The following is a 24,669-nucleotide window of genomic DNA, read 5'->3' as shown; positions in this document are numbered from 1 at the left end:
ATAAATTCCCTTTATGGGGGATAGCGGGAAAAAAAATTTTTTAATAAAAAAATGAATTCCCTTTATCATTTAAGACAATTTATGTTTTAATCCCCAGCATACATAAAGAATCCTAACTAATATACAGCATTCACAATAACTTATATACCCTTTTATACTCTACAGTCCCTTTTTAAGCCAATTTGATGACGCATCCTAAGATTCTGAGCCAGGAACCCAAAATTAATACAAGCGCTCCAATTAAAATCACGTATTTTAAAGCAAGCCTATACAAAATGGAGTAATATTTCTCTCCAGAAAAGGATCTCTGACTTTACTCTCTTCCTCTATCCTCAGGAAATCTCTGTTTAATCAATCTCAGACAGATGTACATTTACTCAAAGATTAGGAAAATCTTCAACCTCCTTTGTGCAAGGAGTTAGGAGGGAAAGAAATGACCGAGTCCCTACTATGTGTCAGGAATAAGAGCTTTCATATGCTATCTCACTTAATCCTCTTATCCACACTAGGAACTGGGGGGAAAAAAAGGGTGTCTCAGAGAGGGTAAGTGATTTGCTGAAGGCCACACAGCTGGTTAAGTAAGGGAAGACGTACCTGAACCCAAGTGTCTGCCTGGGCTCTTTCCCTGTTTCCATCTCCCTAATCACATTTCAGTGATGTTTCGTGTATGGAACAACTTAAACCTAACAGTTTGGGAACATAACTAATCAATTCCTTAAACAGAATAAGATCCATTTAGCCAAAATTTGGGCTGCTCTCAAAAACTTACATGACCACACCTCTTTAAGAAAGGTCACACTACAAATCTCAGAGCCAAGTCAGACCCTCCCAACCCATGTTTAAAAAGATGCCCATTTTGAATGCACAGGCTGCCAGGCAGACTTGGGACTTTGGATGAGCTGCCGAAGTGTTTTAGCAAAAAAGCGAAGAACACCGTACCTAGTTCATTTCCTGTTTTCTAGAGATGGAATGTGGATGATTACTGCTCCTACTTTTTCACTTGGGTGCCAGTGCCCATTTGTAAGAAAAGGTATTTATCAGGGGCACTTTTTAGCAAGAAGGATTTTTTTGTGGTTTGCTTGCTTTTTAATCTTAAACATCTGTAAAAGGTGGGCACGGGGCCAGATGATTCCTAGGATCTCTTCCAACTGTAATTTTTCTACTGTATTTCTAAGTCGGAGGATAGAGAAAAACTAGGCAGCCTAAACAGCAAAGTCTTAGACAGAAACTCTGGAAATGATGCAAAGTTCCTCGTGAATCTAGCACTAGCTACAAACGGCACCACTCTGCCTTCCCGCTTACAAACAATGGATCACTGCTCCAAGTTAAAACGCGTGACAAGAGTCAGGAACTCAAGAAACACATACAAGGCTAAGAACAGCCAACGCCCTAACTATGCTATTTGTGGAAAACCAAATCCCTGATGGAGAAATCCTTCCACTTACAACCTATGACAAGATAAAAGAGGTGGCAGACACGTCATGAATTCAGCAGGTCAACGAAAACACACTTAAGGCAGACGCTATGTCGTCTTTAAAAGCATGCTCCCGCCAGGTGGTGCTAAAGGCAAAAGATTCAAAATGGTTAGGAAACTGAAAATCGGGACTTTAAATTTTCATTCACACCAGAAAAAGGTTTACATTAAGAAAATACGCTCTTAGAGACATGAACGAACACAAGACTTGGATGATTACCGAAGCAGAAGGTTTGAAGGTTCACTTTACTGAAAGCTTAACAACGTCTTGGTTCTTAAAAAACAATTTCATGAGGCATATATATTATTTACTCCTGGGATCTGGCCTACATAATTCAAAGCTTCTATGCCTTATTCATACCAGTGCCCCTGCTGGAAATGCCTTCGTCATTTCTGTTCATTTAGCCCTACCCTTAAGGCCCAGTTCATCTCACCATCTCCATAAAGCCTTTCCCACCTCCTCCAGCCCACAGTGACGCCTTCTTTCTCGGAATTCCTATAGTACTCACTGTATAATCATCTGTCGATGATCTTTTTTTCCCCATGTGTATGTCGACGAACTGATATAAAGCTGGCTTTTATGATAGGAATTAAAATTATTTTTTTAGTGCCTTAAGAAACCTTGTATCTAATCCTTCCACATCTACAGATAAATCTAGCAAAATACAGAAAAAGAGCCCCTTTAAATTCACTATTTGAAATAATGCCATGCAGAATAAGGACTGCCTGGACAGTTTCTAGCCCTGAAGTCCAGGACTGCCAGGCATGAACTCTTTAACACAGCCTTGGGATCTGAGCAGATCGACGAGATGGCCATGGAGATACATCTTTGGATTAAATCAACGCCCTTAGATGATTTATGGCCTTATAACTTCCAAAACTTTAAAAATGAAAGCGTATCACTCCAAGTGTGAACAAGACTGGCTTAAGATTCCTAAAGTATAAAATGTCTGATAGATAAGACATGAGCCGCTGGAACATTAACAGTCAAAAGTCAACAGGAGTTTGAAAGGAAGAAGAGCAAAAAATCCATGAAATTGGATTGGGATGGGGAATGACACCTGTATTTTCACTACCTTCTACTAGAAACTTAACCTTTCTCAACTATGAAGGTGGGCAACCTAGCCCAGGGGTACGAGCGTCATCTGCGCCTTTGAGTCTGTCTGAAATTAGAGATTTTTTCTACCGTATCACACAGGGGTTGCAGATACCTAAAAATATCATTTACATTTATCGCTTAGAGTAGTTATTAACCTTGCCACGAGATCACCTGTGGTCAGTCTTCCTCATCCGACATGAAGCTGGACAACAATTTGGTAGGTCCCACAAAGCAATCAGTCAGCTGCCAAATGGTGACACATCACAGTGGTGGTCCAGACAACCAAGATGCTTCCCAATATTCCCCACTTACAAATGCTAACAAAGACTACCCGACAGAGTGATGAGCTCGTGCAAACTGAGCAAAAACAGTCTTCACGCTGCGGTCTTTGGAAAATGGAATTGAACTTACCCACGTTTCAGATGAATAATCTTGTTATTTAATGCATCAGTGAAAAAGCACTTATCACTACACTGTGTCACAAGTTTGGGTTTTTTAATCTTAATAACTGCCTTCAATGTAATTGGTACTATTTTTAATGATATATATTTTAAGTACCTAAAAAATATTATTCTGATAAGGGATACATGGCATAGAAAAAAGTTAAGAACCCCTGATCCAAGGTGATCTAAAGCATAAAGTCTCCATTTATTCCTTCATTCAGTCACTCAGTCAACAAGTATTTACTGAGTACCTACTATAATATTAGGTTGAACCATCTGAAACTGTCAATATTTTACTGTTTTTGACCTATCAAAACAGCAATTTCATAGAGTTCAATCTAATACTCATCAGGCCCAACCCTTAAGCCCACTAGTAAAAGAAATAGTCATGAAGTAAAAGAATGATCTTGAGGGGTGCCTGGGTGGCTCAGTCGGTTGAGCGTCCGACTTCGGCTCAGGTCATGATCTCACGGTTTGTGGGTTCGAGCCCCGTATCCAGCTCTGTGCTAAGAGCTCAGAGCCTGGAGCCTGTTTCAGATTCTGTGTCTCCCTCTCTGCCCCTCCCCCACTCGCACTCTGTCTCATTCTGTCTCTCAAAAATAAATAAATGTAAAAACAAAATTTTTTTTATATGATCTTGAAATCAGAAAGACTGATGCTTGCAGCAAAAGTTAAATTTTGTGAAACAGGTAAGCAACAGCACACAGAAAGCAAAAAGTCACAAGAAGCTAAAGTGACTAGAGGGAATTATCCATTTAATTATCCTGAATAAGACTGACCCAAATATAATGTTAAATCTCTATTTTTTCTATGACCTAACAGTGATGAGAAGCCTCTCTCCAAAGCTTTATGAATGCTTCAGTAATTTTTTGTAGTCATATTAAATAATGTAACCTTCTACTTTATAGTAAGAAATCCACTTTAAATTCAATATTAAAGCCAGTACGAATAATGCCTTAACATTTGTATGGCACTTCATCATTCATAAAGTAGTTTCCTACATATCATTCTATTTGATTCTGATCATACCTCTACAAAATAGCCTGGGAGATATTATCCCAACTTTCCAGGTTACACAGCATACAAGTACCCAAGGAGACTCACAGAGAATCTTTAAAAACGAATCTTAACTTCGAGTCGCACTCTCTCTTTGTCCTCTGTGCCAAATAATAATGTTAAAGGAGGCAAAACAGCAAAGTGCCTCAAAATCCTGGAAAACTAGGTCTGAATCTCAATCCATCACTTACTCCCCCTGAATCCCTGAAAAAGTTCTTTGATATTTGCATGGCTGAGCTTCATCAAGTGGGAATAATAACATGTTCAGATTAAATGAGATACATCAGTTAAAGCCCTTACTGTCATCTATGCTAAATGATAAGCTGCACTTATCACCGTCGTTCATTATTATTATTATGAGAATCCAGCAGTCAAAAAACTTGACTCTTACCCAAAAGAACTCAGGAAAGCAGTGTGGTTCAATGGACACAGCACAGGTTACAGAATTCTAATGTACTGCCCCACAGTTACTCTGGTAAGTTACTTGACCTCTCTATATACTATCATTCTATGGTTGTAAAAGCTTTTGAGAAAATAATATAACCTATCTCACAGAGTTGGGAGGCCTACTTTGCTTTAATGTCTACAAATATCAAAATCTCCTATGTCACAAGCTGCAATCCAACATCTAGAGCCAATGTTCACTCCTGAGCCCAGAAACAAAGCCTTATCTCATTTCAGATAGCTAAGGGTAACCAACTAATAAAATCTTGAATTAGATTATGGTTAGAATAAGAGACTCTTAAATACAAAGGACAAACTGAGGGTTGATGGAGGGGTGGGGGGGAGAGAGGGGAAAATGGGTGATGGGCATTGAGGAGGGCACTTGTTGGGATGAGCACCGGGTGTTGTATGTAAGCGATGAACCATGAGAATCTACACCCAAAACCAAGAGCACACTGTCTCCTGTATGTTAGCCAATTTGACAATAAGTTATAAAAAAAAAAGGAAAAAAAATCATGGTCAGAAACTAAAACCAGAGTCAGGCTATACCGAAAGAAGGACTAGGTAAAAGAAGATATAAGTAAAAGAGAATTCTTTTCCACCCTAAAGGCAAAGGGTCAAAAGCAAGCTTGCTCTTACTTACTCTTGGCTTACCACCTCCTCATCCTCTGAGGATGATGCTGTCTCCTCCAGGTCCCGGGCCATCACGACTGGCATTTCCTTTAGGGTTTGTCATGCAGTCAGCAGACGGGGGGGGCCTCAGAGACCTTTCCTTGCAGATTCACTGGATCAAACAATTTAGGTGGCACTGATTCCTGCAAGAAAGCCAAATGATTCGAAACACAACAGGGTTGTCTGTTTGTTGGTTATTGCTATTAATCTTCCAAGTCTAAAAAAACGAATATTTACCTAAATGGTGCCCAACCTCTGGAAGCTTACCTTCTCTCACAGTGCCCCACTAATGCCACAAAAATCAAAATTTTTTTCCAAACATACTGTCTGTCCTCTGTGCATTTAGAGAGCTGCTATTAAAAAATAATAATAAAATAAAATAAAATAAAGAGCTCTTACTAACTTTGAGCTTCTCATTTTTCTTTTACATACTAAATCTAATAAGACTTAGCTCTTAGAAAAGTCTGAGATAGGTGGTCGATTGCCTACAACATAGACTCCTTGCTTAGAAAAACCTGATCTGGGTTAAAAATAAAAACTCAAGATTTATGATCCTTGAAATTATTTCTTTAGACTCTATGACAAGCACACAGGTAAAATGCCCTCATGTTTCCACTAAAACAAACTCAACCACTAAACTAAAAGATTAATATATTCTCCTGAATCAAGGTCATAAATAGCTGGGAAAAAAAAAAAACAAACACTGTCCTTTCAAACACTCAAAAATTATTCTCCCTTACTAAAAATCACAAACTATGATCTGAATCTCGCAAAGGCATTAAAATTAGGATATTTCTAACTTAAAATATGTTTTCATAGTAAAAAGTACGTTTGTTGGGTGTTTAGGGCTGAAATGGGAATTACAGATATAGAAAATGAAAATGTTTAAATGACCATAACCCTATCACTCAGAGATAATCATCTGATGTCGATCTTTGCAAATCTTATTTTTCTATGCATTCATATACACATATAAGATCGTAAACAGGACAAAAACCCGTGGGTCCCGATAATGATCCCTACAGATCTTCAGCGGAATGGGCACGATCTAATAACTTCAAAGGCGTTCTCTGGGGGATTCCCAACGGGATTTCTCGATCTTTCCCAAAAAGTTGGGAAGTCCTTTAAATTAAAACGAAACAAACAAGACCTCCAAGCGAGGAACGGATGCCAAACCTGTCGCAGGCTGCCAGCAGAGTGGAGAGAGACACGGAGATCGGAAGAAGATTAAGGACAACTCGCTCAAGAAGCGTCCTCGCCCTAAAGGGATCAGCCCCTCAGCCCCACCCCCGGCTCACCCCAATCCCAGGTAGGTCCTCAGATGCTCCCCACGGAAAGGACAGGGGCGACTCCGCCGCAGCGATTCAGCCCAGCGCGCCCGGAAGCCAACAGCTGCTCCCAGACTTCAAGAGGGAAGTGCAGCAGCTGGCGCCCGCCCAGACCCGGGAGCTCACCTCCCTCCGGTAGGGAAGCGCGCCGGCGCAGGCGTTTACCTGTCTCATCTTCCCATGGCTCGGAGCCGGCGGGCGGGGACCGCGCTCTGCGCCTACCACCCTCTCCTCCTTCCCCAGCCGGGCTCACGGCCGCCGCCGACGGCTGCTTCCCCCGTTACTACAACAACCAACAAGCAACTGCCCGCTGGGAGCCACTGCGCAGGCGCCCGCCACCCCGCGCTGAAAACGCTCGACTTCGGGCGCGAAGGAATTTCGTCACCGCGGCGCAGCGCGGGCGCAGAGCTTTGCCCTCAACAGAAGTCTTGAGTTGTTTTTTCCGCTCTTCTCCCCTCCACTTCTAAGGGCTTGACTCCAGCCGCGAAGTTCTTCCGCCACGCTCAAGAAGAGGGCTCACTGCGTGAGCAGCGGTACAGAGGGGCGGGGGTGGGGGGGAGGTGCCTTGAGAAGCGGCACCCGCTGATTGGCAGTAAAGGGGTTCACGCCCCATCTCCTGCTCGAGCAAAGCCGGAGCAGCCAATCAGAGCGAGGACTGACGGAAACGACCCAATCCTGGAGCCGGGCTGTGGGCGGGGGCGAGGACAAATGGCTCAGGTGGACTCCTCGCTGGAGCTGTTTTGGATCTTTGCTGCTGCTGCTCTTCCTGCTGCCGCCGCTGCTCAGCTGGGGGTCCGGTCACCAGGTAGGCGCAACATGGGGAGAAAAGAGAGGGAGGCATTTTTGTGCCATCTGATTGAGAGGATCCGGAGAGTCTGGAAAAATAGAGGTGGGGTGGAAGGAAGATCCCTGGGAGGCAACCTTCTGGGGGACAAGGGGTTCGAGAGACCTTGAGAAGGAGGAGCTAGGACTATGAAGAGGAGGAAGGCATGGTAGGTTCGGGAAACCAATGAAGGAATGAGCAGGCAGTATGAGCCTAGCCCAGGGCAAGGACCCTTCACTTTCTCATGTAATTCTCACAATAACCCTTGCGATAGGTATTTTTTAAGCTCCATTTTGCAGATTTCTCACCCAGGGTCACACAGGTGCTGAATGATCGGGGCAGGATAGGAACCTCTCTCTCTCTCCTGACTAGTTTTAACACCACACCTTTGCCGGGCCGGGCCAGGAGAAAATTTGAGAATAGATGCTGGATACTTTAGGAGGCCCTAAAGCTTTAGGGAATTTGGGGGAGAGCGATTGGTGGAGCACTTCGGAAGAGTGCTGAGGTTCTGCACTCATCAGCTATCGTGGGGACTTCTAAGAGCTTCCGTGAGATGGGCAGAAGTTCTCTCAAAGATGGGGCCTTCCATCAGGCTTTTCTGACCCTGGGAGGTGAAATCGCGAGTCTCCTACTGAGGAATGGTGAGAATATAAGGAGGCGGTGGGGCGGGGGGAGGGTGATATCTTGAAAGATGAGGGAATCTTGGCCCATGCTGTGACGCCTGTGATCTCCAGTAAAGCTCTATTCTCTCTGGACTTCAACTAGGTTCACTGTTGTGATCTACCATTCCCTGAGGGATTCGTGCTTCGTCCTCTAGAGCTTTCCTTTTTTCTTTTCTTTTCTTTTCAGTGCTTCACACTGTCAGGCCATTGCTGACTTTAATATCTATTTCAACTGTGTAGCTTAAGACACTGAAACTTCTGCCAGAGTGACCAAAAAAAGCCTGATAGTTTATCACCACTTCAGGCCCAAGAAGTTAACCTGACAAAAGATAAACCGTGGGGAAAGCAAAAAAGCAGCCCAAAACAAAACAAAACAAAACCACAGTGAAGATGAGAAGTAGTTCTATTACTAAATTCTTAACGGGAGTTTTATTTAAACCAAGTAGATTGAAATCATTGCTCCTCAAGGGTTCATTTTTTTTTAAACAAAAAGTATACCATGTAAGTACTTTGTATACAACTTTGAGACAGAAGTGGATATAGTGTGTTTGTCTCCCTTAAAAATGGAAATTTCATTTAAAAAAAAAAACTTCATCAAACTATTCTCAGGGAGGCAGTATTGCAGTGTGAGTCCAACAGATCATGGTTTGTATCTCCACTCTGCCATATATTAGCTGTGGAACCAAGCAGATCCCTTAATGTCTCTGTGCCAGCCCTCATCTCTAAAATGGAAATAGGAATAGTGCCTACCCACCTTGTTTAAGGATTGATTAAATGAGATAATGCACGTTAGGTGTTTGGCAAAGTGCACGGCCTATCCAGGTGCCCAATAACTGTTAGCTGTTACTCTTTCTCTTACAACCCAACACCAACATTGCTGTTTCGTTCTCTGTGTAATTTTCCTGCTAGTTCTCAAGTCACGGCAGCTTATTTATTTTTAACTTTTATATCATTTAGCTTACGGAGCCTGATGTACCTGAGAACCAGAGTAGGAAAAAATCTGAGAAATTCTGAGAAAATCTGTAAATATTGCCCGTACTCCACAGGTTCCACGCTAATATATAAGGCTTGGAAGGATCTGTCATCAATAGCCCGGCAGGTAACCATTGGTAGATTTACAGTCACCTTTGAGCCACTTGCCTTAAAAAGAATGACATAAAAAAACTAGGCTCGGAGTAAAGATAGCAAAAGACTGATTCCAACCAAGAGAAAAGGCTAACATTGCGGAGAAGTTGCTTAGACAAAAATAAGTACTGTGTCACTTATTGCAAAGTATACTGTTGATTCACCACTATTAGTGTAACTGAATATTGAGACCAGTTTCTATAAGTCTTACTCAGAAGTCCATTTTATCACTGGGCATATGGGTGGCTCAGTTGGCTAAGCATCCAACTCTTGATTTCCACTCAGGTCATGATCTCACAGTGTGTGAGATCAAGCCCCAAGTTCATGAGATTCTCTCTCTCTCTCCCTCCCTCTCTAAATAAATAAACTTTAAAGAAAAAAGAGACCATTTTATTAATTTATAGTAAAATTTGTACACCTCCTTTTCATCCGTTCCTTTTTATCCCCCCCCCTTTTTTTTCTTTTTTTTTTTTTTTTTTTTTTTTTTTTGGCTAGGTTTACCATTTCCAGCCCCGGGCATTATTTAGCCTTTTTCACTCTAGGTAAAGGTTAGCACCCTTTGGTTTTGGGTGAAGTAACAATAATATGTCAAGATAACTGAGGGTAGATGAGCCTCAGAGACTTAGAAAGCAATTCACAAAGTGATTGCCCAGATAAACTTAGTACAGCCTTCATGAGTGGGATACAGGTTAACTACACAAGTCAGAGAGCTCATGGTTGAAGTAGACTAATTGTCTCACGTTTTTTGCCTTTGTTTCCAAGGCAAAGAGCCCTCTCGGGTTGGCCGGAAGTCATGAGCCGTTTCTTGAACGTGTTACGAAGCTGGCTGGTGATGGTGTCCATCATAGCCATGGGAAACACGCTGCAGAGCTTCCGAGACCACACCTTTCTCTATGAAAAGCTCTACACCGGCAAGCCAGACCTCGGTAAGAAGTCAGAGAATTGCCTCCTTTGCGGGAGCTGCCTAAATTGTGGTTCCTAGGCCAGGCCGTCCATGAGAACCACCTAGGAAATTTAAAAACGAACAAACAGCACAGCTGCCCGTTTTCTTCTCCAAACTTATTTCCTGAAACTTTCGCCCCACCCCTGAAGGGGACCCAAGCGTGTAGTTTTTCCTAACTTTCCAGGTGATTCTGATGCTGGCTAACCTAACCTTTGGCAGCCAGTGGAACAATAGACTTTGTGGATAGCACTTGGCCCTCTTCCCCCCAAGCTTGTCTGAATACCTTTTCATTCATTTTATACTGCCCTATACGTTTTACAGGCAATACAAAAAGTATTACAAGGGCAAGTGAGGAAATGGAATTATTTGGTGACTCTGGGATTCCCCACTAGAAAGCTATAAAGAAGCTTTTCATATTATCTCAGCCCTCTTCAGAAACTAGGTTGTGCCCCAAATGGTTTATATTCTGTGTTGCAAATGGGAAGTTATAAAACCAAAGTCTTCCCAAACCGTGAAGAGCCCCTGAGATGATACCCGACATTCCTCTGAGCTGGTCTCCCAAAGGGAAGCTTAGAAGGCCTCTGGTGGCCTGTCCCAGCTTCCTGAGCCTCTCTGCTGAGACCATTTTCACATTTCAGCTTGCGCTTCCTTGCACCAATGTGTGGGGTAGTGGTGTTTGAGCTGCAGGATCATTTCACGCAGCTGACAATTCTGTGTCACATTTATAGCTAACCCAGATTTGGGCCCTGACCTAGCTCATTTTTCTGCAACGTCTCCACATAAAGTGAATCTAAGTAGGCTAAGGCTCATTTTGAACAAAACTCAAGTACAATAGGAGTAAAGAACCTGGAAGAGTGGGTGGGACAGTTCACTTTTTCACCCTCAAACACTGCCTTCTGATGACTGTAGATGCACAGGATTGCAGAAATTACCTGGTCTGGTCCTTTTTTTTTTTTTTTTTTTTTTTGAGAGAGAGAGAGAGAGAGAGAGAGCGAGAGCACGTACAAGTGGGGCAGAGGGAGAGGGAGGGAAAGAATCTTAAGCAGCTCCACACTCAGCACAGAGCCCGACGTGGGACCGTGAGATCATGACCTGAGCCAAAATCAAGAGTCAGACACTTAACCAACTGAGTCACCCAGGCACCCTTGGTCTGATCCTTTAAATTTAAAGTTGAGGGGCGCCTGAGTGGCTCAGTCGGTTGAGCGGCCGACTTTGGCTCGGGTCATGATCTCGCGGTCCATGGGTTCGGGCCCCGCGTCAGGCTCTGTGCTGACAGCTCAGAGCCTGGAGCCTGTTTCGGATTCTGTGTCTCCCTCTCTCTCTGACCCTCCCCCGTTCATGCTCTGTCTCTCTCTGTCTCAAAAATAAATAAACATTAAGCAACAGAAATTTGTAGAAAAAAAAAATTTAAGTTGAGAGAGAAAAGTCCAGGGGTCATGTGATTCACTCAAGGGCATATAGCTGTGCAAAAGAACTGTGGGTGGGTAGGTGGGTGTCTTATCTCCAGCCCAGAAGTAGAGACTGTCTTCCCCCCCCTCCTAATCTGGGGGCTGTCATGGTACTCTGCTGATAACCACAGTATTCTGGAGCATCCCGTAGAATGTCACTTGGTGCCTAGTGTGGTTAGGGCTGGTGAGATACTCCACTTTTGTATCTCACTAACTAGAGATATTTCCTCAATCTTTTCATCAGAAAGGCTATCAAACTGGTTTATAAAAATCACAGCTTTCCAGGGCCGCCCACTAGATATTTGGCATTTGGAATTTTTTCCCACCTTACTACCACGTAAAGGCCTTCAGGGTTATGAAATTGGTATCACTGTCTGGTTTTCCAAAGGATGGAAAATCCTTAAAGCCCAAATAAACATTAATAGACCTTTCAGTTATCAGTCTTGTCCCTTACAATTTCTCTTGCTCAGTAGACCAGCAAAGGAAAACTTTCACTGTTGTGGCATTCCTGGCCACAGGATGCCTTAGATACATGGCTGTACATTGCAGTCAACCCAGAGAGAGATTTTTAGAAAATACTTCATGCCCAGGGCCTACCTTCAGAGAATATGATTTACTTGGTCTGGTTCCCAGGTCTTGGGAAATGGATAAAGCTTCTGTAGTTGACTCTAATAAACACCCAGGGTCAAGAACCGCTGCTATGGAGGACTATGATTGATACTTTCAGGACAAGATACTTAGTACAGCGGTATCAGAACAAAGCCACCAAGAGCAGGGTGGCCACAGCAAACACCAAACAAGCAGTGTTTTGTTCCAGTACAAAGTGCACAGGAAAGCAGCTCGGTTTGGCCTTTGTTCAAATGATACAGATCTGGATCCAAGAGAAGACTTCGGTCTCTTCAAAACCAGACTGAGCATCTAGATAAGCCCCCGGATTTCTGAGTCCTCTCCTGCCTCAGCCTTGAAAGCTTACACCGCCTAGACATCTTGTATTGACAGACCACTATGTGCAACATTCCCCCAAACATGCGCTGACCCACGCTTGCTGGACTTCACCAGCACCTGAGTGGCTTCCAGGGCAGCGGCATAAACTGCATTCAGGAGTTATTGCCTAAGTGGGCCCTTCGTTGGGTTTCTCCTCTTGAAATTCCCCCACCCAACTGTAGACATGTGAAGAGGAGCTAAGCCGTTCTCATTCTGGAATTCCTTCCATTCCTTCTAGTTCCCATGTGTAGCACCAGAGCCTCCCCTCTGCCCAGCCAAAGAGAGTTCAGGCTTAGCAGCCTGCCTCCCATGAACCACCAGTGAGGTGAGAGGAGTTTGGAGGGAACCTCACCCCCCACCCTCTCAACACTCTTGCTTTTTCCTACTATACAGTGAATGGCCTCCAAGCTCGGACCTTTGGGATCTGGACCCTACTCTCATCAGTGATTCGCTGCCTCTGTGCCATCGACATCCACAACAAGACGTATGTAAGGGAAGAAAGAGCTTAAGCATCCCTTGTTGGAAATCAGGTGCCAGGCATATCCAGTGTGCCCCTCCCCTTGGAGACCTGCTAATGTTCATACATTAGCCTAGAACATGGATAATAAAACGTTAATGGGTTCTATTCTTTCCAAGACAAAAAAAACCATAATAGGCCTAACAGGTCTTTGAAGTTTGAAAATTCTTTGGAAGTCGGTAGCAACTGGCTATTACCATTGACCCAGTGGCCTGCAGCACATCCCTCCACTCCTTTACTAAAGAATCAGCCTTTCTCTGCTCCAGAAGTAGAGTAGTGTGCTCTTTTTAGAGCAGCCACCCACATATACCTTATTCTCACATTCCTCAAGAAGTAGGAATGACCAAAAATCACAATCCATGCGAAAAGGAACCCACAAGTAAACTGCTGTGTGCCTACGCAGAGTCCATATGTGAGGGTGAAAGAGAACCCAGGACTCCTAACATTCTGCCTCTAGGGTCGTCACACTGCCGCGGACCATTTGCAGAGGGTCATAGCCTCCTGTCTACATAATGCTGTAACCGGTGCTGACCACTGGAGGGGGCTCGAGCTTCCTTTCCAACCGTCCTCACCACAACCAAAGTGGAAAGTTTGCTCGGGTCAGTGGCTAAGGCCAACAAAATACCAACCTCACACTAAAATGTTTTTCTGTCATATCCAAGCTCTCAGCATTTGGGAAAAGAGGAGGTGATGATATTTACCGAACACCTCTGATTATGCCAGGAGCTTTTATCCACATGACCTTGATTAAGTCTCCTAGCAGCCCTGGGAGATAATGGTTTTCATTCCTGATTTTGCAGATCTACATATTAGAGACTCAATTAATTTGAACTGAGGAAGGCCAACTCAAGTGGGATTTGAAGCAATGCTATTAACCCTGCGATCTCTCCCAACTTTTTAAATTTTTTTTTTATTTTTATTTTTTGGAACTTGAAACTATAGTTTGACTTGTTCTAGATTGACATGTATTTTTGGAAGCAGTGTGGCTTAGTGGAAACAGCCTGGGGCCCAAGAATGAAAACAAGAAAATGGGCTCTTGTCTCAGTTCTCCTGGTAACTATTTTTGTAGCTGCAAGTTCATTATACGGTTGACCCTTGAACAACATGGGAATTAGGAACAGTGGCTCCCTATAGTTGAAAATCCACATAGAACTTTTGACGCCCCCCAGAACTTAACTACTAATGGCCTACTACTGACCAGAAGCCTTACTGATAAGAAAGTCGATTAATACATATTTTGTACATTATCTGTGTTATATATTGTATTCTTACAATAAAATAAGCCAGAGAAAAGGTTCTTAAGAAAATCATAAGGAAGAAAAAATACAGTACTGTACTGTATTTATCTTTAAAAATCCACCTGTAGGGGCGCATGGGTCACTCGGTCAGTTAAGCATCCAACTCTTGATTACAGCTCAGGTCAAGATCTCACAGTTCGTGAGATGAGCCCCCCTACTGGGCCCTGGGCTAACAGGGCAGAGCCTGCTTGGGATTCTGTCTCCCTGTCTCTGCCCTTCCCCTGCTTTCTCTCTCTGTCTCTCTCGAAATAAATATTTAAAAATCCACATATCACATAAAAGTGGACCCTTGCTGCTCAAACCCATTTTGGTCAAGGACCAGTTGTTCACTTTCTCGGCATCTTGGTCTCTTTATGTATAAGATGAAACCAGTATATCTGTTGTACCTCTCAAGGTGACTGGGAGGGAGTAAGAACTGACTAATTCCTTTAAAGACCTTTACGTGATAAAGAATTGCCAATAGGTATAAGAGGTGTATCTTTCATTTGCTGTGCTTTTGGAATGAGACTTACCTTATCATCACCCATTCCTTTCCCCTTCTTCCAACACAGGATAGCCACAAATGCCAACTTCTGTTTCTAGCCTTTTTTAGCCTGGGACGCTGGTCCATGTTCTTCTGATCTACACTGGGATTCTATTTCCTTCCTAACCAGAAATTCAAATTCAGCACCCAAACATATGTATTTACTGACTGTATACAAACATACACAGGAATGATAAAAATCAAATTTAACATATCAGTTCCTTCTGGGGAGGGAGGGAGAGGGGCTTGGGGAGGGGGTCCAGGTGGGATCCAGGGTCCCAGGGTCCCAGGGTCCAGGATACACAGAATGCTTTAACTGATTACCTATAATATTTTGTTTCTTAGAAAAAGTATCTGAAGCAAAAATGTCAAAACATCCAGATTTGCTGGAGCAGGGTATTGGTTGCATACAGGTTAATTAGAATATTCTCTTATCAACAATGTTTTGTATGTTTAAGGTATTTCGTAATTTTAAAATTTTCGTAGTTAAAAAAAGATATCTCCAATCCATGTGGTCAGTCGTCCTATAACCTCTTTTCCACCTCTTGGTCAAAACGGAGGAAAGGGTTCTCTTCCCATGAGATTATCACTGTGTCCTCCACCATTTTCCTAGGCTAAGATACTAAATAACCAGCCCACGTTGCAAGAGCGTCTAAAAGCCCCACAGAGGTCCTTGCTGCTCATGCCCCATTCAGGCCCTTCACTCTGTGGCATCCCTCGTATATACCTGCCAGGTGGGCGTGGACTACAGAGCCAAGTGAGTAGAATATGTAAGCGTGATTGATCTGAAACTGTCTATACTGCTAGGATTGCCATAACCCAGACTCGCTTTGCTGTAGCTGGCTTCACCACCTTGCCACGACTCAGAGACCCACTCTGGATGCCTGAACCGCACTCTCAGTCTAGCAGTGGAAACCTTCCGTTTTGCCCTAGTAGAGGATAAATCAATGTGGCCGAGCAGATAGGTCTTTCTCTGGCCCAAGTCTCCTCTCCCTTTAGCCATAATCGCCTCCCTGGGTTGGCTTCTGTGTGTGTGGAGCCAGACCTCTACTCTTCCTCTGCACCCCACAAGCATCGCCTCTGTTCTCATGTCTGTCTGCTCCCTTGTAGGCTGTACCACATCACACTCTGGACCTTCCTCCTCGCCCTGGGCCACTTCCTCTCCGAGCTGTTTGTCTTTGGGACCGCAGCTCCCACGATTGGCGTCCTGGCACCCCTGATGGTGGCAAGTAAGCATCCGAGCACCCCAGACCTCCCGCAGGAACTGCACCCTCGGGCTGGGGCAGAGGGCAGACACACAAGGGTGTAAGAAAGTGCCGTGCCTGTGTCAGCCACGAACCTTTTCTCTGTGTTGAAGGTTTCTCGATCCTGGGTATGCTAGTTGGGCTTCGGTACCTAGAAGTAGAACCAGTATCCAGACAGAAGAAGAGAAACTGAGGCCAACGTTACCAGCTCCAAGACTCCATCCTCCACCTTTGCTGTCCCCTACCTTTATCCTCCCTCCTCTTTTAGTTCTTCTTTTCTGCACCATCCTGAGCCCTCTGACCCCCTGCTAGCCTTTTACGTTTGGGGTTTTTCTTTAATAATGTTTACGATACCGTATAACTTTCATATGATGTGTACGAACAATTTAAAGAATCATTTTAAGGTGGATACCCCATACCTTCCCCCAGACCAAGAAATTGCCAGCACCTTCGAAACCCACTGTGTACCCTTCCTTCACCAGCAGCCTCTTCCAGGACCCTTTTCCAGCCTTCTGCTTTTTCCCTTTTATTTTCATCCCTTCATCTGACTTGCGTGGTGGGAACACGTGAACTGTGAAACTTACAGCTGCTGCCTTGCCCAGAGCAGCAGCCTCCAAGGGCTGCTTCGGGGTTGCCCTCCCAGGTCGGGCTCCTCTCTGCTGCTGGACCCGAGACTCTGAACCATCCGAGAAACGGGCAGTTCTTCTAAGAAGGGCTCCCCTGTGAGTGAGCATGGCTCATATCCTTGTGTCTACAAGTGGATCGGGGTTGGAAGAGTCTGGGCTGTTTTTAGACCTTCTGGTCAGCTGTATTTGTGTAACGAATTTTGTAGTAAATAGAAAAACCCTGTGCTTGGATCAGTCCTTGTACTTTGACCTTCCCTAAGCCAGGAGCGCTCCTGCCCTCCTCTGAGCTGTAGCAGAGGAGAATCGCAGCATTTTGTGGATCAAATACACCATAATGAGTAGGACAGCTCAAGGACCCAGGCACACCTGGCTGCCGCTGGCGCGTCTGGTCACTTGTTCATTTCTCCTGAAGTCCAGTCTGCCTCTCCTTCCCCACCTCCAAGATTCTGTGTTCACAATTGAACGGTCAGGAGGACCCTTTCTTGTTTTCTTGCTAAGGAAGAAACAGTTTCTTGAGAAAGCAGAGTCAGAAAATAGCATGGAAGGAACAGCTGCCTAACCATGGAAAGGAGAGCTTGAAACCCCAATGATAATGGGCTGGAGCAGGTAGTTGCCCTCCAAACAGAATTCTGAGGGGCTCCTCACTGGCGGGGCCCACACGCAGTGTGTAGACTCAAGAACCCATTCATTACATCAATAAAGTATTTATTGAACATTTAACTCCAGGCCAGACACTTGAGAAAGAGAAATGATGTCCCAGGCAATGTCCCTGTTCCTGTGGCCCTTGCAGTGAAGTCAGGGTAATGGACAATCAATAAAGCAACACACGAAAACAACTTCAGACGCTAAGAACTCTAGAATACAAGGTTTTAGGGCGCTGGGTGGCTCAGTCGGTTAAGCGGCCGAGTTCAGCTCAGGTCATGATCTCACAGTTTGTGGGTTCGAGCCCCACATGGGACTCTGTGCTGACAGCTCAGAGCCTGGAGCCTGCTTCCAATTCTGTGTTTTCCTCTCTCTCTCTGCCCCTCCCCAGCTCGCACTCTGTCTCTGTCTCTCTCAAAAATAAAATAAACGTTAAAAAAAAAAAATTTAGAATACAAAGTTTTATGATCAAGAAGGTAGGGGGTGCACAGTTCAGATTGTCAGGAAAGGACTCCCTGAGGGGATGGGATTTGAGCTGAGCCTTGAATGCCCAGGCACTAGATGTCTTCATATAGGAGGCAGACATTTAGGGCAGAGGGAACAGCATCTGGAAGGTAGGAACCATCTTGTTGAAGGAGTAAAAACCAAGTAGAGAAGTTGGGAAGAGAAAGGTTGAGTGGTCAGGGAGGCAGGGGACTTGCAAAGGCAGGATAGGAAGCTTAAAGTTAAATACTTTAAGCTTAATAAATACTTAAATGCACTGGGAATTCTCTATCAGTTAAGGCTTTTTAGGTGAAAAGAACAAAACTGTCTGAAACTAGCTTAAACAATAAAGATAACATTGGCTCACAAAATTGAAAAGTTCAGTGGATTATAGGCTTCAGGAATGGTTTGATCTGACTCCGCTCTGCCCTCCTGTGTTGGTTTCATCCTCAGGCTGGCTTCCTTTATGGTGCCAAAAGCGGTTGCAGCAATACCAGGCCTCACATGCCAACACTACGTCTAGAAAAATAGTTCAGGGATACAGACTATCCCTCCCTCACCAACTACTGTTAAGGAGGTAGTAAAAGCAATGATTTTGCAGAGTTTGCATGTAAGTGTAGATCCACATGGAGCCCACCTAAGAAAGTGAATTGAAAACATGCATGAGTTGGATGCGGATCCTCTGAGCATACGTCATAGAAATGTGATTCCAGGTGATCAAAGACAAGATCCCAAAGGATCCAAAGAGACGATTTAGAGTAGTTGGAAGATATTATGAATATTCTATTTCTTTAACCGCCAGTCTTGGCTCCCTTCCGAGATGATTTAAAGTAGAATCCGTAATGTCTCTCCAGCTAAGAACTGCTAACAGATAATGGTCCCAGAATGCCACAGACACGGTGCAATTTCCAGGAAAGAAATGCACAGAAGGCCAACAGCAGCATGTCCAGATCACAGTACGGGGTGAACGCACCTGGGAAGGGAGAAGTGGCAGTTGGCCAGACAGATCAGAAGAAAAGTGGCAGCACCACGGCAGATGCCGAAAGCGTGGACTCTGACCAGGGCAGGATGGTACAGTCCTAGAACAAATACTTCGGCCACGCTTTGAGGCAGAGCCAGAAACCACAGTGGGCTCTGTATCAGCGGTTACCCCGAGTGGACCGTCTGCAAATATACCCAGCACAGAAGGCGGTCAGGGTCACGTGCTGGGCACCGAGTTGCCAGGCACCACGTAGGCCAACGTTCACTTTTACTGCCTTGTCTTTAAAAAGTAACCCACTGGGATGGTAACATCTGCGTAAACAGAGGACCCACCTCCGCAGAAGGCCACAGGAGTTGCTCCTCTAGCCCCAGCCCCTCCCGCACCGGAAATGGGCAAGACTCTCATTCTTGTGCCAAAAGGCACCTCCGCCCCCACCCGATGACAAGGCGGACCACTCGGAGAATCTTTTATTGCCTTAAAACATCTGGCATTACAAACAGAAAATACAAATTATGTTCTTAAAATAAAGGAACGAATGGATCTGGTAAACATTCTGGTAAAGAGTTTGAAGGAGCTGAAGAGTAAGCACCTTTTCCTTATCAAAAGTAAGACACGCTTTCTCTCCACTCCGCTTCCACCCCCAATCACTCCCCCCACCAGAAGTGTGAACTTCTTCTATTACCCAGAACGTACACACACACACACACACACACACACACACACACACACACCTGACTCCCCTCAGGCAGTGGCCCGGGCACCCCGGCACTGCTGCCAACCGACCCAGGCTGCTCCCGTTTGCCAAGGCTGGGGCAGTGGCCACAGCCAAACAGCACCATGGTCAGGATCACAGCTGTTCACCACGCAGGAGAAATTACTGAAATGTCTTATTTTCAGGGGACACCACCCAAGGCCATGAGTAGAGCCAGACAGCAGGCTAGGCAGGAGAGGAAGTCACCTTGGGTTGGTTTAAAGGGACTCCCTTTAAATTCACAATATCTGATTTAAAAAAAGATTACTGCTGGAAGAGGGCAGGAAGAGGGGGTGGGTGTAAGAATACTGTCCCCTCCGGAGGCAGGTGCACTTAATTCAAGCAGACTCACTTCCCATTTCAAGGGCCAGTTCCCTTCTGCCCCTTTCCTCTCATCTCGCAGAAGCAGCTGTGGATTTCTCAGCGTGGGATGAATCAAGGTTAGCTCTCAGTAAAGGTTACAGGAAGTTGGCTGGGATTTCCCTCCCTTCAGAGAAAGCAAGTGCGGAGGCTGACGGAGTTTCTCAAGGTAGTGTCCACATGAAGGCATCAGAGGTGACTGTGACCCACACGGAAGTCCCTGGGCAGAGACTCTGTAGAAAAGAACTTAGTCCCAAATCAAGCTACCACGGTCCCCAACTGCCTTCACAGGTGCCCTCACACACCTAGGCAGCTCACTCTCCCAAATGGGTTTCTCCTTCATGGCCACAGCAAAATTTCTGTCAAGTTTATTGATGTTTGGTTTGATCAGCTCTTAGGAAAGGGTTTGGAAGCAGACCCCAACCTCAGGCCAGGAGAAACGAGGCCGAGTCCTGACGGCTTCGTTCTGATGCAGTTTTTTTCTGATGGTGCTTTTTCCCACAGAACGTCAGCAGCCGGGCCGGTGACCCCCAAATTCCCCTCATCCGGAGCAGCTGCCTCTCCTTAGGACTGGGCTTCTAAGGGTCTTAAGACACTAGAAAAAGTTAGTATACTGAATAAGCTTCCTTTCCGCAATAATTTCGCAGGCTCTCTCTTTGCAGGATGGAGGGGAAGGGGGAAGACAGGGCAGCACCGTTCTCCACCAGCCTCTCCCAACACCAGCTCCCATAACCCACGAGGGGGAGGGGGCGGGAATGGAGTGTGCATTTGGTGAAAGGTGCCATCGTCCCCAACCAGACCATGCAGCCTCTTGAATGGGTTCCAGGAGGCAGAGGCACCGCCATCCAAGCCACAGATATTCCAGCCGGTTCCCTCCAAAAGCTGCTCCGGTGAAGACCTGTGTGCTGGCAGTGAATGCTGACCGAAGAGGCGGGGGGGGGGGGGGGGGGGGGGGGGTGCCGTCGGTGTTCCCTGAGTCGCCACCACCTTCTTCTCTCAGAAGTGCTCCTCAGACACAATGGTGGGTACTTTGTTGGCATTGCTCTCCTCCTCCTCCTCCCCCTCCTCCTGGAGTTTCTGCAAGGCAAAACAAGCAGGCAACCCTGTGGGTGAAGAGGGGCAAGACTCCACCTGGGCCGGAACGACTGCCTGTTAGTGACCATAATCAGTGGCAAAGTGGGAAAACCAAGAGCCAGAGGCCCCTCGGCGGCCCCAAGAGTAAAAGGGAAGAAAAGCAACCAGTCCTTGCCAGCGTGCCCTTTAAACACACACACCATCACAGCATCCTCAAAGAAAAAAGCCAAGAAAGCCATCTCTCTCTGATGCCACAGCGACCACAAACCATCCTGTTCCAAGTGCCATTCCAGGCTCCCTGTCAGGAATGAAATAGCAGAGCCCGCTCTCCTCCCCATTCTGACAGCCTAAAACTCATCTGGACTGGCCACCAAGGAGCTATCCAAAGTGCCGGGTCTGCAACTCCCACGGAATTTCTGACTACCTTCCTTTGGAGGCAGCCCCCAGGACGAGGAGTATTAGGATAATGTGCAGGGAATGGATGCATCGAAGAGAATCTGTATAAAGGCAGGATGCATATAAACTCACTGGCTAAAAATATCTCTATACCCTTTATGCCTAGAGAAGAAGACTTGGGGTCAGTGCGGCTTTGACTTTCTCGGGGAAAGGATGTGAGGTGGGGTTGGAACTAAGTATGGCCTGGAAGTCATCCTGTGGGGTCCCTAAGTCCATGCGGTGCCTTGCTTCTTACCTCGAGTGTGCATCCAGTTAGTGAGAAGACCTTGGCACAGGCCCAGCCCTGCCCCCACCACCATTCAAGAGCCAGAGGAACATCTACAGGCCCAGCTAGAGTCCAGTGCCAACTGGACAAATGGTGCTTCTCCCCCAGGGACTGTCTTGAGGCTAACGTACGTCAACAGCTGTAGAAACCCAACCTCCCCATTCTCACTCTTGCTAATTTTTTGGCCCCAGGTCAACCTCAGCCATGAGTAGCCTTCGTCCAGGCAACAGCGGCCTGCTTAAGTCGACCAGGCAGCCTCTCTCCTCTCGCGGACACACACGTGTGTGCCCACACATGCCTGCCCTCTCCAAAGCTGGCACTTTGAAATCACAACCAGAAACCCAGCTTAGTGGGGACAGAAGTACAGCCACCGTCTCTTGGCTGAGAACTACCAACTGGAAGAAAAATGGAAACCCAAACCAAGATTTTCATCATCGAAGTTAGTCATTAGCCCCAAGCCAGTTCTGTCTCTTTTTTCCAAAACTGTACATCTCATAGATTAGAAAGAGAAGCTCTGGCCACATCTGCCGGGCGCCCTGTCTTTTTACCTGGCTCTGATGATGAATTCATGTGGTGGTGGCCGGGTCTCACTTACACTGACAGCCGTGGGGTTTTAGTGTTGGGCTCCAGTGGAGGGATGCTCTGTAACAGCCCTGGCTTCCCTGGGTGTCAACCCACCATGACTCTGACCTTCCCATACCAATAAGCCTCCTCAGGTGTAAGTGAGGTCCAAAGATGCATGGTGAGTTATCCAGGGACACAGACGGTTGAGCACAATCCCCAGATTTGTCTCCTCTTCCTACTCAGTGCTACTTCCAATGCCCCATCCAGAAGGTGAGTAAGCCAACAACTCCAACCTTGATTAACAAACCTGGTCTATGTGCACCAAGATGCCGCTGCAATAATAATGAAATAGTGGAACAACCTAAGTATTAAACAAGAGGAAATGGAAATAGAGAGTTGTAATAGGATGTAACTGGGGAAAAGTTGACAAGCTAACATTAAGTAAACAATCAGTCTGGGAAACCAATATGCACAAGCAAACCCAAAGAAAACAACTTTAACAACGGACTATAATGTTACTAGGTTATCTCCGGGTGCTAGGATTAACAGGTGACCTTTTCTTTCCTCGTGTTTGCCCATGTCTGCCAACATAAACACAGATTACAGAGTAAACAAAATCTCTTATCACTTGACACAATATGTCACATTCCAAATTAAAACCTTCTCCCAAGAAATCTCTCCTGTTTTGTTACCGGCTCTCCTTTTTTATTACCCAGGCTCACTACGTATTCACCAAAATGTTCCAAACCATCGTTTCCTTTACATGGGCACAGGTGAAAGCCCATCTCTGCCGTGGCAATGCCACAGCCCTCACGCCAGTCTGGAGAATGGCATTTCTGCTCCGAGTCTTTCCCTGCCTCCCCGCTGAATTTACTGCTCCCTGCTGCAGCCTGCCAACTCTACAGCGTGATATCAGAAGACAAATAATAGAGAACTAAAGGTTATCATCTATCTGCCAACACATATCCTTACAATGCTAACTATACCTCTTTCAGATACCATTTTTTGCCTTGGAAAATTGGCAAAGTTTTCCAAAACGATATATCCTCAACATTGGTACTCATACACTGCTATAGCAATACAAATTGATAGTTTTGATAGTACCTTTCTAGACACCAGTTTGGCAACATGTATCAAGGTCTTTAAAATGTGCGTGACCATGGATCCATTTCTCAAGGAAACCCTGTGCTTAAGAACACGCGCAAAGATTCAGCCGCCGGGACGTTACTCACGATATTGTTTATAACAATGATTGGAAACAACCTTAATGTCTACAGACAGGAAAACTGTTAAATCATAGTTTACCCATGTGCGCTCATTTAAACACTGCACATTAAAAATGTGCAGTCATTTAAAGTATGTTATAGGGGCGCCTGGCTGGCTCAGTCGAGCGAGCGTCTGACTCTTGGTTTTGGTTCAGGTCATGACCTCACAGTTAGTGAGTCTGAGCCCTGTGTCGGGCTCTGCGCTGACAACATGGGCCCTGCTTGGGATTCTCTGTCTCCCTCTCTCTCTGCCCCCTCCCTGCTTGGGCACGCACTCTCTTTCAAAAATAAACATTAAAGAAAAAGAAACTTGAAGACAAAAAAAAGTGTATTGTAAAAGAATAATGACCTGATAAAGTGTTCACAACAAGTAAAAAAAAAGCGATAGAAGATTCCATTTTTCTTTTAAAAATATTCACATATCCATATATAAATATAAAATATATACACATACATATTCTATGTAGATATAAACATTTAAGTAATTGTAAAACAACCAGCATTTCATCTCTAGGTGATGATACAGGATGATTTTTAAATTTTGTATGCGTTTCTGTATTTTTTAGTTTTTCTACTAAGAACATGTATTACTTCTGTAATAGGTTTTGGGTGTTTATTTGTTTTTTAAGTAATATCCCACTTTTACTCCTCAGATTTGAAATCGCTTTCATCCTGGCTCAGATCTGATGCCTAACATTTTGGTTAAAATAGTTCCCAGCTGACTAAAGCAGTTGGGAAACCCTCTTCTGTTCTAGATCATACTCACTCCTCCCCCTATATCACCATCAGCTCTTGCTTCCCGACTTCTCCTGTTAGAGCCTTACTGGAAGTCCACTGGTGCAGGTCCCTTCATCCCCATGGCACTGCCTAAGGGGCTGTAACCTGCCAGGAGAGCCACTGATTTGAGTCCACCACCACTGTGGTCGAGGTAGGCTCCCACCTTTCCTCTCCGGCCACTGACCCCAAGGCTGAAAGCAGTGGAGCCAGGGTCTCAGGACTTGTCTCAGGATCCAAGGAGTGGGCGCTGCTCAGCAGACTGTGACAACAGTGACGTGCTCTGGGGACCACAGCAGGGAGGCCAGGAGAAGGGAAGGAAGCAGAAGAAGAGTCCGGGAAAG

General features: G+C 45.3%; 3 protein-coding genes across 35 annotated transcripts in view; 1 reads left to right on the top strand and 2 right to left on the bottom strand.

Moving 5' to 3' along the window:
- TTLL5 (tubulin tyrosine ligase like 5) overlaps window positions 1-6,820 on the bottom strand; it is a 285,367-nt gene extending 278,547 nt beyond the window's left edge. For 18 of the 20 annotated variants that reach the window (XM_045060268.1, XM_045060271.1, XM_045060262.1 and 15 more), the window contains exons 1-2: window positions 6,682-6,820; window positions 5,160-5,331 (exon numbers count right to left, since the gene is read on the bottom strand). In XM_045060268.1, the coding sequence (XP_044916203.1) occupies window positions 5,160-5,233 (74 nt within the window). In that variant the 5' untranslated portion in view covers window positions 5,234-5,331; window positions 6,682-6,820. Of the gene's footprint in view, window positions 1-5,159; window positions 5,332-6,486; window positions 6,579-6,681 lie in introns of those variants that run through there. The other 2 variants (XM_045060261.1, XM_045060273.1) reach the window with 1 other exon arrangement.
- A 346-nt stretch (window positions 6,821-7,166) lies between these two features.
- Window positions 7,167-19,365, top strand: ERG28 (ergosterol biosynthesis 28 homolog). Of its 10 annotated transcripts, none has more exons than XM_011283417.4 (6): window positions 7,167-7,321; window positions 9,889-10,052; window positions 12,895-12,989; window positions 15,453-15,596; window positions 15,950-16,068; window positions 18,288-19,365. In XM_011283417.4, exons 2-6 carry the CDS (start codon window positions 9,920-9,922, stop codon window positions 18,355-18,357), a joined length of 561 nt encoding a protein of 186 aa, XP_011281719.2. In that variant the 5' UTR covers window positions 7,167-7,321; window positions 9,889-9,919; the 3' UTR covers window positions 18,358-19,365. The 10 variants fall into 10 exon arrangements, with proteins under 10 accessions (XP_011281719.2, XP_011281721.1, XP_044916217.1 ...); XM_011283419.3 differs by having other exon boundaries at window positions 7,168-7,321; window positions 18,689-19,365; XM_011283416.3 differs by lacking the exon at window positions 18,288-19,365 and adding an exon at window positions 16,197-16,940 and having other exon boundaries at window positions 7,171-7,321.
- FLVCR2 (FLVCR heme transporter 2) overlaps window positions 17,398-24,669 on the bottom strand; it is a 57,947-nt gene continuing 50,675 nt past the window's right edge. For 2 of the 5 annotated variants that reach the window (XM_003987879.5, XM_045060281.1), the window contains exon 10: window positions 17,398-21,004. In XM_003987879.5, coding sequence (XP_003987928.2) covers window positions 20,924-21,004 — 81 coding nt within the window. In that variant the 3' untranslated portion in view covers window positions 17,398-20,923. Of the gene's footprint in view, window positions 24,609-24,669 lie in introns of all 5 variants that reach the window. The other 3 variants (XR_002158800.2, XM_019833323.2, XM_045060278.1) reach the window with 3 other exon arrangements.

The sequence above is a fragment of the Felis catus genome, chromosome B3 (genome assembly GCF_018350175.1).
Source record: "Felis catus isolate Fca126 chromosome B3, F.catus_Fca126_mat1.0, whole genome shotgun sequence".
NCBI lineage: Eukaryota > Metazoa > Chordata > Mammalia > Carnivora > Felidae > Felis > Felis catus.
The sequence above is the reverse complement of the archived record's forward strand: the minus strand, read 5'-3'. Positions and strand labels throughout refer to the sequence as shown.